This window comes from Rhinopithecus roxellana, chromosome 1 (genome assembly GCF_007565055.1).
Source record: "Rhinopithecus roxellana isolate Shanxi Qingling chromosome 1, ASM756505v1, whole genome shotgun sequence".
Lineage (NCBI taxonomy): Eukaryota > Metazoa > Chordata > Mammalia > Primates > Cercopithecidae > Rhinopithecus > Rhinopithecus roxellana.
In genome coordinates, this window is record NC_044549.1 from 195,695,749 (window position 1) to 195,708,351 (window position 12,603).

At 47.4% G+C, this 12,603-nt stretch overlaps 1 protein-coding gene across 10 annotated transcripts in view; it reads left to right on the forward strand.

Annotated features, from left to right (window-relative positions):
* TRAK1 (trafficking kinesin protein 1) overlaps window positions 1-12,603 on the forward strand; it is a 139,588-nt gene that overhangs the window by 95,011 nt on the left and 31,974 nt on the right. For all 10 annotated transcript variants that reach the window (XM_030935386.1, XM_030935403.1, XM_030935396.1 and 7 more), the window contains 6 exons: window positions 2,667-2,783; window positions 6,318-6,418; window positions 7,313-7,421; window positions 10,260-10,338; window positions 11,327-11,457; window positions 12,078-12,152. In XM_030935386.1, coding sequence (XP_030791246.1) covers window positions 2,667-2,783; window positions 6,318-6,418; window positions 7,313-7,421; window positions 10,260-10,338; window positions 11,327-11,457; window positions 12,078-12,152 — 612 coding nt within the window. The remainder of the gene's footprint in view (window positions 1-2,666; window positions 2,784-6,317; window positions 6,419-7,312; window positions 7,422-10,259; window positions 10,339-11,326; window positions 11,458-12,077; window positions 12,153-12,603) is intronic.

The following is a 12,603-nucleotide window of genomic DNA, read 5'->3' on the forward strand; positions in this document are numbered from 1 at the left end:
CTGGTCTTGAACTCCTGTGCCCAGGAAATCCTCCTGCCTTGGCCTTCCAAAGTGCTGGGATTACAGGCATGAGCCACTGCACTCAGTCAAGGGAACTTCTTGGTAGACACTGTGGCCAGTGTAGATAAATGTGCAGAGATGAGCATCTCGGTTGGTTGGGCAGATTCACCGAGTCCCCTTTGCCCCATGACAGGACTGTCTCCACATGTACTGTGTTTCTAGAAAGGCAAGGTCATGATGGGGAGGCACAAATTGTGAGAATGAGTTGGGGAATTTGCAACTCTTTTTTTTTTTTTTTTTTTTTTTTTTTTGAGACAGAGTCTTGCTCTGTCACCTAGGCCAGAGTGCAGTGGGGTGATGTTGGCTCATTGCGAGCCCTGCCTCCTGGGTTCAAGTGATTCTCCTGCCTCAGCCTCCCGAGTGCCTGGGATTACTGGCTCCCACCACCACGCCCAGCTAATTTTTGTATTTTTAGTAGAGACAGGGTTTTGCCATGTTGGCCAGGCTGGTCTCAAACTCCTGACCTCAAGTGATCCCAAAGTGCTGGGATTACAGGTGAGAGCCACTGTGCCTGGCCTATCTACAGCTCATTTTTGATACTGTGATACCTGGCTGGCTTCTGGGACTGTGGTAACAGCATTGCCAGTTTGGGGATTGTGGAAGGCCTGGAGGAGAGAGACCATCATCCTGCAAGAGGGAGCCAAAGTGCTGTTGAATCCAGTCTTCTCAAACTGTACTTGACCTCAAGTGCTGTGCTTATACCGCAGTGAAGTTCCTGTGGTTAGCAAAGGGAGATGTCTGCTGTTGCATGGAATCATTGGGTGGATATCTAAGACGTTAGAAATAGAAGCTGATTATTCTCTTTATTCTAAAACTCAGTGAATCATAAAGTTAGAAGAGTTTTCCTAGAATATCTCAGCTAGCCTGCCCCTTTACTCTACCTCCATTTAACAGTTGAGGGAACCCATGTTCAAATAGAGAACCCATGCTCTCCCAGTTTACAGCAGGATAGTTCACCTGGAGCAGTTCAATTTGTGACCAGTACCTGCTGTAAGAAACACAGCTTAGGTTGTGACCCAGTATTCACATAGGTAAATATGTGACAAGCAACAGTTTAAACATGAAATAATAATCTTATTACATATAATGCACTTTGGTGTTTTCAATTCTGTGCCATTGTATTTAAGTTGAAACAAAATGTCAGTTGCTGTTACTAAAATGGTTCTCAGCCCACCAATGGGTTTGAAACCTGTGGCCTGAAAAATGAATCTGTTGGCCCGGTACAGTGGCTTACACCTATAATCCCAGCATTTTGGGAGGCCGAGGAGGGTGAATCACCCGAGGTCAGGAGTTTGAGACCAGTCTGGCCAACATGGTGAAACCCCGTCTCTACTAAAAATACAAAAATTAGCTGGGTGTGGTGGTGCATGCCTGTAATCCCAGCTACTCAAGGGGCTGAGGCAGGAGAATTGGTTGAACCTGAGAGGCGGAGGTCACAGTGAGCTGAGATTGTGCTACTGCACTCCAGCCTGGGTGACAGAGTAAGACTCTGTCTCAAAAAAGAAAAAAAAATCAATCTCTAGTGTACTTGATTCCCTGTGAAGCAAAAGCCGTTTGCCTGGGACCATGTGGGTAGTTAATAGCAGGTGTTGGATCAGAACCTAGGATGCCTCCCCAGTGTTTTTCCTACCCCAAATGACATGTTTCCATTCTTTCTTTCAAACCACATGAACAGAGTAATTAGCATATACTTCTAAAATGATTTAATTTTTCTAACTTCTCCCCTTGCCAACACCCAAGTTGAATCTGACTGTGGTAGCAAATCACTAAGTCTGCATTTGCTGATGGCATCTGTCCACTATCAGGGGACCTCTTTCTTCCCCAGAGGCTACCCTACCTTTATATGCCACTCCGAGTTTTCCTCTGTGTACTGGCTCTGCCTAATTGATGCCATCAGCTGAGCTAACAGAAAATTCTGTGCCCTTAAGAGTGTTTTTGTCTCTGAATATGGCAATTTTATGCATAACGTCTGCATTTTGAAAGTTGTTTTTTTCTTAAATGAAGCCTAAGTAGCCTTTTCTAAGTAAAAAAACAAAAAAGCATGTAATTGTTTTTGAGAATAACTTTAAACATTTTTGTTTCACATAAGGCAAAAATAAGAAATTCAATGCATTCCTGCCTAATGTATGCTAAAGAGGCTGCCTCCCTGTGTCAGCTCTTGGCTTCATTGTAAGAGCGTTTTATAATTTCTATATTTATTCATTCATTCACTTAACAAATAGCTACTGTTTCCCTGTGCCCTGCCCTGGCAATACAATAGCCCAACCCTCAGGTGGAGAGACAGGTTATCAAGTGATTCCACAAATAACAAAAGCAGTTGCAAACAACTGTTTTTAGAAGCATTTTTTTCTTCCCCATAGGAATAAAGATTTGTTTTCATTACATTTTCAGACTTCTCTTTCCTTGTGTGATGTCCATGTAGCTCTCACATACTATATGGGCAGAGGTTACGCCTGTTTTAACAGGCATCAAATGCCAACACAGATGGTGAATTATTAATTCCTTTGTTATTTCTAGATGCTCATGTTTTCCTCGTTTGACACTATTGACTCCTTCAGGAAACACAGGTTCTTTTGAATACCTATTCTCTGTCTTTCCTTTCGTAGAAAGAGCGGGATTTAGAATTGGCCGCTCGCATTGGCCAGTCGTTGTTGAAGAAAAACAAGACCCTAACCGAGAGGAACGAGCTGTTGGAGGAGCAGGTGGAACACATCAGGGAGGAGGTAAGACACTGGAGGCCGAGGCTTCCAGAGGGCCCCGCCACAGGCCTGGGAGCCGTGGGCATGGCTGAAGGAGATGATAGAATGGGGTCCTAGTTGGAAGGGCCCTCCCGATGGCACGACCACGGCCTGAGCCCAGAATTGTCTGTTCTGAAACGGTCACCTGGGGACTGAAAGCCACCTTCCTGCAGCTCCTGCTGCTGCTTGTGTCTCCTTTCTTTCCTCAGGCCATGTGGATGGGATGGCTCAGGGCTGGCATGGTCCTTACTCAGTCGTTTGTCTGTGTGTCATGTTGGGCCAGCCACAGTCGTTGTCCTCAGAGAGTCTAGACTGTAACCATGCAGGCTGATTAAGATGCTCCACGCTTGGCAGAAGGGCACCCAGGCTAACACGACAACGAGCAGGGGTTCCTGAGTCTGGCTGGGCTTGGGCTGCTGAAGAAGGAGCCCTGTTAGGAGGCCAGCTCGTGTACACAGAGGAAAGTGGTGAATCACATTCATTGTTACAGTATAATTTTGTGTGTGTAAAACAAAACAAAAATAGCCTATTGTTTTCATGATAGAAACCCTCTTATTTCCATGATATCGATCTTGGCTGATGGACATCAGTGGTGAGAGGAAGGGCGTGGAGCTTTTCGGTTTATCTTACGGTACCTAGGTTTAGAAGGAATGATGCTGATTTTCTGGAAGGGATGTGGTATGGACAGAGGAGAGCAGCTGTGGAGTCAGGTGGGGTTGCTAGGGCAAGGATAAGAAGCTTAAGCTAAGTATCCAGGCCCTACTTAGTAGCTTCTTTTCTGTCACCCTGTTCTTCTAACAGTTTTAACTGTGACAACACTCCTTGTTTCTTTTCCACTTTTCTTTTTCTTTTTTCTTTTCTTTTTTTTTTTTTGAGATGGAGTTTTGTCCTTGTCACTCAGACTGGAGTGCAGTGTTGTGATCCCAGGTCACTGCCACCTCCACTCCGCGGGTTCAAGCTATTCTCCTGCCTCAGCCTCCCGAGTAGCTGGGATTACAGGCACCCACCACCACACCCAGCTAATTTTTTACATTTTTGGTAGAGACGGGGTTTCACCATGTTGGCCAGGTTGGTCTGGAACTCCTGACTTCAGGTGATCCTCCCACCTCAGCCTCCCAAGGTGCTGGAATTACAGGCATGAGCCACCATGCCCAGCCTTTTTTTTTTTTTTTTTTTTTTTTTGAGATAAGGTCTCACTGTGTCACTCAGGCTGGAGTGCAGTCGTGAGATCACAGCTCACTGTGGCCTTGACCTCCCAGATTCAAGCGATCCTCCCACCTCAGCCTCCTGAGTGGCTGGGACTACAGACATGTGCCACCATGCCTGCCTAATTTTTGTGTTTTTTATAGAGAAAGGTTTCACCATGTCGCCCAGGCTGGTCTCAAACTCCTGGGCTCAAGTGATCCACCCGCCTTGGTCTCCCAAAGTGCTGGGATTACAAGTGTGAGGCCCTGTGCCTGGCCTCTTCTCCCTTATTTTCTATCAGAAACTTTCTTAGTGGGAGTGGATGCCCTTGTTCACGTTCCTAAGATGTATTCACCCTTTTTCCCTGTTAGAACTGTTCCCAGTACATTGTTGTCTGGGTTTAACAGTAGTTTTCATATAATGAAGCATAGTTACCACTATATAAGAAAAGTTTTAATCCTGGGCTTTCTTTAAGATGTAAGAAGAAAGAATGCTGTTGTATTTTAGGAGAAATAAAGTGATTCCTGCATTCCCTGCCCCCAGCATCATGACCTGGATTCCCTCTCATGTGATTGGTGGGAAAGCATGCTGGATCAGCCTGGCCCCCTCCCGGCCACTTGTGAGCAGCGGGATATGCCACCCAGTAACTCACAAATGGTCACCCGTCAGCTTCTTCACTATACTGTTCTTGCTTGGGACAAGCCTCACCTTGCGCAAAGAGGATCCAACTCTCTGGGAGTGGAAATGCCTTTTATCCCCCTTGGAAGAGCTTTGAATTTGAAAGCTATAGCATGTTTCCCTTTGGCATATTATTAAATTATCAGTCTAGGTGTCGAAGTTAAAACCTTTATGCACATAAAATTGTCTTCTCCATGGACGACATAATAATTCACTCTGTTTTGTAGAAAAGTTGCAATAAACCATAGACTCTAAGTCAAATTATAAACAAGAAAGAGTTAAAACATAACTGCAGTTCTTCTTATAGCACTGGTTCCCTATTCATCAGTACTGCAGGGTGAAAGGGCAAGTGAAAAATTGTACAGTACAACTTTATTTAAAAATCTTAAGTACAAATCAGGGTGATTTGCAAAGCCATCTCAGCAGGAGTCAATGTAGCCATTCCCTGATGGTTGCCTCTTTTATTCCTGTGTCTGTCTGAAATTTCTATCCAGTGAGCATTGAGCACGGAACGAGGTCTGGCTGGGCTTAGCCAGGAGCCTTATGAGGGTGCATTCCAGAATGGGGCTGTGTGGTCATCCAAGTGAGAGCAAGGGTCGGTGAGCTGCCTGTATTGGCCCGTGCAGAGCTGGCATCTCCAGGATCCTATTTGGAGTTGGGATTTTGTTCTGGCAGAACTGAATGAATGGCCTTTTCTTTCATTTAGTAACATGATCAGTTTTTCTGGCTATTTGACCAGCTGGTCATCTGGCTACTTCCAAAGCCCGTGAACAGTCGCATCCCCACAAGCATCATTCTCTTTTTTTTGAGACGGAGTCTCACTCTGTCGCCCAGGCTGGAGTGCGGTGGTGTGATCTCGGCTCACTGCAAGCTCCGCCTCCTGGGTTCACGCCATTCTCCTGCCTCAGTCTCCTGAATAGCTGGGACTACAGGCACCCGCCACCATGCCCAGCTAATTTTTTGTATTTTTAGTAGAGATGGGGTTTCACCATGTTAGCCAGGATGGTCTCGATCTCCTGACCTTGTGATCTGCCAGCCTCGGCCTCCCAAAGTGCTTACAGGCGTGAGCCACCGCGCCAGGCCACATCATTCTTTTTTTGAGATGGAGTTTCTCTCTGTTGCCCAGGCTGGAGTGCGGTGGTGTGATCTCAGCTCACTGCAACCTCCGCCTCCCAGGTTCAAGTGATTCTCCTGCCTCAGCCTCCCGAGTAGCTGGGATTACAGGCACACGCCACCACGCCCGGCTAATTTGTATTTTTAGTAGAGACGGGGTTTCACCATGTTGGTCAGGCTGGTCTTGAATTCCTGACCTCAGATGATCTGCCCACCTCGGCCTCCCAAAGTGCTGGGATTACAGGCGCCAGCCACTGTGCCTGGCCCCCAAGCATCATTCTAGTCCCCTTTCTGCTCTTCCCTGTACCAAAGTAAAAATTATGAATTTAGACAGCTTTCTATCAAAAAGTAATTGTGTTTCTTTTAAATAGATGAAATGAAAGCCTATTTTTTTGAATAGCACAAAATCAGTTTAAATGCTTTAATTTTCAATGGTGAATTTTAAGAAAAATATTGTCATTAAGTGGTAAGTATTAGAATGTGAGTCGAGATGATAATCACCTTTTGGGAAGCAAATGATGGGCCCCCGCTCTGCTTGTGCAGGTGTCTCAGCTCCGGCATGAGCTGTCCATGAAGGATGAGTTGCTTCAGTTCTACACCAGCGCTGCGGAGGAGAGCGAGCCCGAGTCCGTTTGCTCAACCCCGTAAGTCACCAGAGGGCTGTATTTCTGGAGGCCAGAGGACAGGCTGACCGCTGTTGATGTCCTTGGAGTCACCTAGACAGGGTCACCTTCAGCAGCAATGGAGGTCAACTGCTCTCAGCCTTCTCTGGACCAAGCGTCTCCAAGTGCCTCAAACAGATTGATTTTACTATTTTAGCGGGACATGGATGGACAGGTTTTTAGTTTTCCTTTTCCTGGGTCTTACTGCTTATTTGTCAATTTAGATTGATTTGCCCTGGCACATGAGTGGATAATGGGTTAGGCTCTGCTGTTGGAGGCAATTCAGGGTTCTGGAGCCAGAGGTGCTGTGGCAGGTCCTTGGGACAGAAGGCGTGGTGTCTTCTCTGAGAGTCAGCAGATCCTCATGTTGGGAGCGTGAACTCTAGAGCCCAATGGGCTGCTTGCAGATCTTGGCTCTGGGACTTACCAGCTGCACGCTGTTGGCTAGGTTACTTAAACTTTGTACTTGTTTTGTCATTTGTAAAATGGAGATAACAGTAGAACTTAGGTCACAGAGTTATAAGCATTAATTGACTTAAAACATACAGAGTATTTATTTAAAAGAGTTGTTGGCACATACAAATGCATTATGAGTATTAAATGAACTCCCAGACATCCTGGAATTGTGTAGGCTTTAAACAAAGTTGGTCCCCTGAATTCTGAGGTGATGTGGCAAGTTGTGGATAAAGGGTTGAGATGTGGGTTCTGAATTGGTGGTGAGCCTGTGCACTGGGAGCGCTGTCTTCCTGGGGTTGGGAGAGTGGTCTGGTGGGTCACTGTCCTTTGTGCAAGCCCTTCTTTGTGTCTCTAACGGGGTTTGCCAGGTGGTGGGAGGAAACGCGTCTCCCTAGGTTGTGAGCGTACTTTCTCCCCCAGGTTGAAGAGGAATGAGTCGTCCTCCTCAGTCCAGAATTACTTTCATTTGGATTCTCTTCAAAAGAAGCTGAAAGACCTTGAAGAGGAGAATGTTGTACTTCGATCCGAGGTGATTTGCCCTCCCTGCTCCTGCCCCTGCTGGAAGGGAGGTGCCCCCACTCACCTTACCCAGCGAGGACAACCATGGTTAAGTGCCTTCCTCAAAGGTGGCAGTCCGTGAAGAGCTGTACCAGGCGCTCGGCAGACGTGCCTCCTCTGTGTTCTGGGCACTGCCTTCCAGCCCAACACATGCCTCCCTGGCTGGGGCAGGCGAACCTGGTGAATGACATGGTGTCTGGACCGGGAAGAGTCAGAGATCCCCTCCTTCACAGTCATTCCTGCAGTGAGGTCTCCCCTGGTGTTCCCCAGGTCTGACCACAGCACCTGTGGAGAAACCCAGCCTTGTTTTCATGCTGCCACAGATCAGATGCTCAAGGAAGTAGTCCATGGGTGCTCAGAGAGAGCCATTTTCTTTCTTTTTTTTTTGAGACGGAGTCTCGCTCTGTCACCCAGGCTGGAATGCAGTGGCCAGATCTCAGCTCACTGCAAGCTCCGCCTCCCGGGTTCACGCCGTTCTCCTGCCTCAGCCTCCCGAGTAGCTGGGACTACAGGCGCCGCCACCTCGCCCGGCTAGTTTTTTGTATTTTTAGTAGAGACGGGGTTTCACCGTGTTAGCCAGGATGGTCTCGATCTCCTGACCTCGTGATCCACCCGTCTCGGCCTCCCAAAGTGCTGGGATTACAGGCTTGAGCCACCGCGCCCGGCTGAGTTTTTTTTTAATTGGCAAGGCATTGTGCCTAGCATATTGCCCACGTTATTTATTTATTTATTTTTGGAGTTGGCAACAGGGCTGAAAGCTGGTTACTTTGATTCTCATTGGAACATTTGGCCCCAGGCTCCTAGGTGTTTTGATAACCCAAGGTCATTCGAGTGAGTAAATGACAAAGCTAGGATTTGCAAGTCTGTGACTCTAAGCCCCTTGTTTTTCACCTTCACCCACTGCCCCTCTCTAGAAACACTGATGCGTGCAAATTTAGTACTGTTTGTCTTAATTAGTGGTGAATTTCTGTCCTCTAGCCAAGGTATGGTGTGGTACGGTATGGCCCTGTTTATCAGGCCCCTCAGGTTGGAGCTATGTGCCCACCTAGGCTGGCCCTGGGTTCCTGAGAGCCCCTTAATAGTGCAAACCGTCAGTCAACTTGAACTTGCCCACACCTTAGTAAGATCTTCATGTCCCATCTGAACAAGATGCTCTTCTGCACATCTTGTTCTCTTAGACCTCACCTCTTCCAGCTCCTTGTTCACTGATGGGTCATGTAAACCCAGATTGACCAACAAGGCTGCCCAGGTTTCCTCTGCCAGCCAGTAGCTGAGCAAGGCAACAGGCCTGTGCTGCCCATTCTGAGTCCAGTGCTGCCTCTTCCAGTGCCTGCCTCAGGTAAATGCTCCAGCCCCGGGCACCCAGCAACTCGTCCAAAGCCAGCCAAGGGAATCTGATCCCAGCTGCAGATTCCTGCTACCCCAATCCATTTTCTGAAGTGTAATGTTTTTTTTTTTTTTTTTTTTTTTGAGATGGAGTCTCGCTCTGTCGCCCAGGCTGGAGTGTGCAGTGGCTGGATCTCAGCTCACTGCAAGCTCCGCCTCCCTGGTTTACGCCATTCTCCCGCCTCAGCCTCCCGAGTAGCTGGGACTACAGGCGCCCGCCACCTCGCCCGGCTAGTTTTTTGTATTTTTTTAGTAGAGACGGGGTTTCACCATATTAGCCAGGATGGTCTCGATCTCCTGACCTCGTGATCCGCCCGTCTCGGCCTCCCAAAGTGCTGGGATTACAGGCTTCAGCCACCGCGCCTGGCCGAAGTGTAATGTTTTTATGGGGCCAAAACTGAGGGCTCATAGACACTTCTGTCTAACTGGGGCTCTTGCTTGCTTGCTTGCTTGCTTGCTTGCTTTCTCTCCCTCTTTCTCTCTCCCTCTGGCTCTCTCTCTCCCCCCCTCTCTCCCCCGCCTCCTTCCCCTCTCCTCTCCTGCCCCTTCCTGCCCCTTCCTGCCCTCCCTCCCTCCCTTCCTTCCTTCCTTCCTCCCTCCCTCCCTCCCTCCCTCCCTCCCTCCCTTCCTTCCTTCCTTCCTTCCTTCCTTCCTTCCTTCCTTTCCTCCTTCCTTCTTCCTCCATGGGGTCTTGCTCTGTCACCCACACTGGTGGCGTGATCTTGGCTCAAGCAGCCCTCCCACCTTGGCCTCCCAAAGTGCGGGGATTATAGGTGTGAGCCACTGCGCCTGGTCTCAGGGCTTTTTCTTAAGGCCTTCAGATCTCTATCATCCCACCCTTTTCAGCCAGGGCAAGTTGTCCAGAGTCCTGGGATGGCTCTTGTGCCTCTGCATTTTAATGCTTTTGTGTTAGACCTTGTTCTTACTAAGCTTGAACACGACAAGTTTAATTCCAACTTGGGACCTCATGGTTCAATGCCTGGCACAGAGTAGGTGTTAGGCATTCCTGTGTGGTTATCCTTAGGATGCTTGCTGTGGGCAGGGTAGGGTCCTAGGCACTGTGCAGGTCACAAAGCATCCATATTTATGAGCCAGGACAGCCACAGATAACAGATACAATGATAGGATGGTGGTGTTCACAGTGTTTTTAACAGAGCAAGCTGTAGAGTGCCTGTGCCCATAGCTTTGTGTGGCGCCCTCTAGTGTTGTGCATTTTTCAGGTTTTCAGCGTTGAGAGTGCACATCCATTAAGCTGGGAATTCAGATGGACTTTCTGTATTTGAGGGTATGATGGGTGACAGGTGGGGGAATGCTGAGGGCAGCTTCCCAGACCCCGGTTAGCCCTTGCTGTATGCCTCAGCCCTTGCCTGCACCACCAGGCCAGGTGAGAATGCAGGGCCTCTGACCTGGGTCTTGCCCACAGGCCAGCCAGCTGAAGACAGAGACCATCACCTATGAGGAAAAGGAGCAGCAGCTGGTCAACGACTGTGTGAAGGAGCTGAGTATGTCCCCGCACCGCTGTCTTCTTACTTCCTTGCATCTGCTGTCATGACTAGACAGATTTGCGTCAGCCTTGCTAAAGTGCAGTCTCCTGCCAGCCTATGGCTCAGCAGCATTTTTCTTAAAACTAGAGGCCTCCCCAACCTCGCATGGCACCCCCTCTCTATTATTTAGTGCTAAGTTGTCAGCTATGTATGATCTCAGTTTATCACTGAGGTGGAGATTTAAATTTAATTTTGGCTTTATACTGGAATATTGGATTTTTTTTAATGCCTAAGTTAGGCCCAGCTACAGAAACCTGTGTTGAAAATGTGGAAGAACAGCTTACTACCAGTAATTCAATTTGTGAAAGTCGAAGCCAGGGTTCTCACCTTTGCAAATAAATATTTCTCTCCTCTTCATTTTAAGTTTACAAGTTAAGACAAAAGGTCAAAACACTAAGTATTTTGCATTTGAGCAAAATACTAAGTAATGAAACACACGTCATGTTCAAATCTAGTCAAATGAGTTATGGCTTTGAATATGGGTTGAAAACTCCAAGGGAATTGCGCTGTGCAGTCAGTAGTTCCTTTCTAGAACTGGGTGCAGCAGCGGGTTCCTATGTAGTCACAGGGGGTGCTCATGTGTGGAATGTGAGGATCTAGCCAGATGCACTCATGTTTTGTCACTTTCTCTCTGACCCCTAGAGCCTCCCTGATTTGTTCTGGGGAGACAGCCTCGGTTGGTGGGCTTGGGGCCCTACACTGAGCTCAGGAGTGCTATCTAATGGGGTGAGGTTCTTTTTCATAACTAATTGAGCCCTGAAGAAGCTGCTTTGCTTCTCCATGTGGGAAAATGGTCACTGTGAGTTCCTTCCTGCACCCTCCCCACTCCATGCTGTCTTTTATTAAGGATGGTTTTTCTTGTGCAAACCACAAAGAAACCATTCTCTCTGGGTCTGCATGTGTGGTTTTCTGACTTCCTCTCGTGATTGTTGTTTCTTTGTCAAAGGGGATGCCAATGTCCAGATTGCTAGTATCTCAGAGGAATTGGCCAAGAAGACGGAAGATGCTGCCCGCCAGCAAGAGGAGATCACACACCTACTATCGCAAATTGTTGATTTGCAGAAAAAGGCGAAAGCTGTAAGGCTTCTCTCTTTATCTGGCTGATATGACAGTGGCCATGCTGAGATGGGGAAGGGACATTTACTCCGGAAGACAGTGCCCCTTAGTTTCAAATCTTAGTAGTTTGTGTTACCCCTTTGCAGAAAAAGCTTGGTGGACTCAGTGGTATAAAACTGATTACCCTGAATTGGTGACGAGTCTTATTTGTGACCTGTTGTCTCCTAAAATTATATTGAATTCATTAAAAAGATGTTGTAAATATGGACTTTTGCAGTTTAACTTATGGATCATCTAGTCTAGTATTTGTTTTTACACAGTGCACCAGCTATGTGCTGCAGTAGAGCAGTATCCTCTTCAGATTTAAGAAGAGGCAGCAAAATGGACTTTGCTATTAGTGTGGGATAAAATGCTTCCAGAGAGCTTTGGAAGTGGGGGGTGGGGTGGTGGGCTATAGAGAATGAATGGGGATATAGGAAAGACTTTACCTTCAAAATTATATAAAAAACAGAACTTGAGTATAAGATGAGCATATCCTTGTAGAAAGTGATGATGAGTTCATAATGGATTAGGTTAATAAGAGGGAAAAGTTGGACTTATCTAAGTATCTTAGAAAGTGATCTATCTTTGCCATGCTTTAGTGCGCAGTTGAAAATGAAGAACTCGTCCAGCATCTGGGGGCTGCTAAGGATGCCCAGCGGCAGCTCACAGCCGAGGTGAGCACCTCTAGCACCTCTCCCTCATTCCTTCAGTGCCTCTGATTGCAGCGAAGGTGGATTCACCTTCCCGGACAGCTTTAGTCACATCCATTGCAACTACCGTTTTTATTTTGAATTTCATTTCATTTTTATTCTTGGGATAGTAAACTCAGTTGCACCTTGATTCTGTGGCCACTGACACTGTTACTGGTTATGGGCACCTGTGGAGCAGGGCTCTACACCAGCTGAGCCTGGCACGTGCAGGTGCCCGAAAATTGTTCAAAGAAATGAAACAATACAACACAGAGCACTCTGGGAGAGGAATCTCACAGGTGTGGCTTGAAACATGGGTGTGACGATTTTCTTTTTCTTTCTCTCTTTTCCTTTTTTTGAGATGGGGTCTCATTCTGTCACCCAGGCTGGAGTACAGTGGCATGAGTGTGGCTCACCGCAGCCTCAACCTCTCCAG